The 1,559-nt window shown below is 42.1% G+C and overlaps 1 protein-coding gene across 2 annotated transcripts in view; it reads right to left on the bottom strand.

The window, feature by feature from the left end:
- Positions 1–1,559, bottom strand: part of vps37a (VPS37A subunit of ESCRT-I) — a 29,249-nt gene that overhangs the window by 2,559 nt on the left and 25,131 nt on the right. For both annotated transcript variants that reach the window (XM_014013517.1, XM_014013516.1), the window contains exon 11: positions 518–661. In XM_014013517.1, the coding sequence (XP_013868971.1) occupies positions 518–661 (144 nt within the window). The remainder of the gene's footprint in view (positions 1–517; positions 662–1,559) is intronic.

The following is a 1,559-nucleotide window of genomic DNA, read 5'->3' on the forward strand; positions in this document are numbered from 1 at the left end:
TTCATTAGAGAAGAACCCGTCCAGAAGACCTATACAATTTTTTTCTTTTTGATGTTTTACCTGGATTACTGAGATGCATCAGGACAAAGATAAGAATCTTTCTGCTGGTTTTTATTCTCTGACAGCTGTTTTTTGTAATCTGCCAGCTTCAGTGCTGTTTCCAGTTCTTTTTCAAACTTGTTCTAACAAAGAAATTTATTTTAATTAGAGCACCGCTCCAACTTCCAGATCTGAAATCAAAGTTCTGCCGATATCCAAGTACCGCCCCCATCTGATTTCTGATTGGCTAATAGGCCTGTCTTTCTAAAGTGAAAGCTGCTCCTCTGATAGGTCCAGAGAAATGTCTGTTAAAACAGTTGGGCTGGTAAGTCTGATTTTCTCTTTTTCTCCCTGTGGAGGTAAGCCGGACATCGGAATACTATCAGCCCTGCACTTTCTTTAAATATATTGTTCAAACAATATTCCAAACTCAATAAAAGGAGACACAGCGGCTGTAATGTTCATAAACTTTTCTTACCGTTCGTTTTTCCATGAAGCTCGTCAGGAATTCATCGATGTCGATGCGACCCTCGAGAAAGCTTTCAGCCGTTTCCTCTGAGTCCTCCTCAGCCTGGTGGGCTGCAACCTTTAACCGAGCCTGTAGAGTGCTTAAACTGCAACTCTAGTGGGGAAATACAAGAAAATTGGAAAGGACAAAATCTCTTTTATATTGTTTCATTATTTTTGTTTAATTTGACAGTAAACCAACCAAAAAACAAGTAACCTGGAAGGTTTTTTAAAATATTGCATGTTTCTGACAGGAGGAGCAACAAAACTCTGTTGTTTGAACCAAATGCTCAGTTCCCTGAACCCATTCATTAAAATGGTCACCCTTTTGTCAGAACTCTAAGCACGTTTCACCCAGTTAGACACAACTTGCAGATGTATTTTCACCCACTAAAACACGTAATGCGCCCTGATTCACTTGGGTTCCACAATGATCAGCACAGAAAGCAAAAGTGAGACACAAATAAAGCACTGCTGTCTGAACTGAAACACAGCAACTCAAAACACATCAAACGGGTCGAATGCTGCGTTCACACCGAACACGATTTCAGCGTCAAAAACGCGTCCAACGCTTCAAGTTGGACACTTATGCACGTTGAGGTCAGACGAGAGTCAAAATTGTTCGATGCGTGGCGCATCGAGTCCCGCCCCCACCCCATGGTCTCTGTTTAATGGCACAGAAAGTGGCTTTGCTTTATTTATTGAGAGCAAGAGAATGTTGCTCTCACCAAATGATTAATTTATAATTAATTCACCAGATAACTCAGAGACGTTCTGAATTTGAGGCTTTCAGAACTATTTTTGTCCCAAGCTCGGTTTGATGAGCCGCTGACCCGCATCGGTGCTGATATCTCCTGCCAGGACACCGACTACAGGCACTGGATTTCAGCTGAAGAGCTCCTGTCCATCTGTCTCAGGTTAGTGGACATCAGAGTGGACAAACAGAGCAATATTGTATATGCTGTTAAGTGCCAGGAGGACTGCGACCAGTTATACATCGGGGAAACAAAGCA

This window comes from Austrofundulus limnaeus, unplaced genomic scaffold (assembly GCF_001266775.1).
Source record: "Austrofundulus limnaeus strain Quisiro unplaced genomic scaffold, Austrofundulus_limnaeus-1.0 Scaffold102, whole genome shotgun sequence".
Classification (NCBI taxonomy): Eukaryota; Metazoa; Chordata; class Actinopteri; order Cyprinodontiformes; family Rivulidae; genus Austrofundulus; species Austrofundulus limnaeus.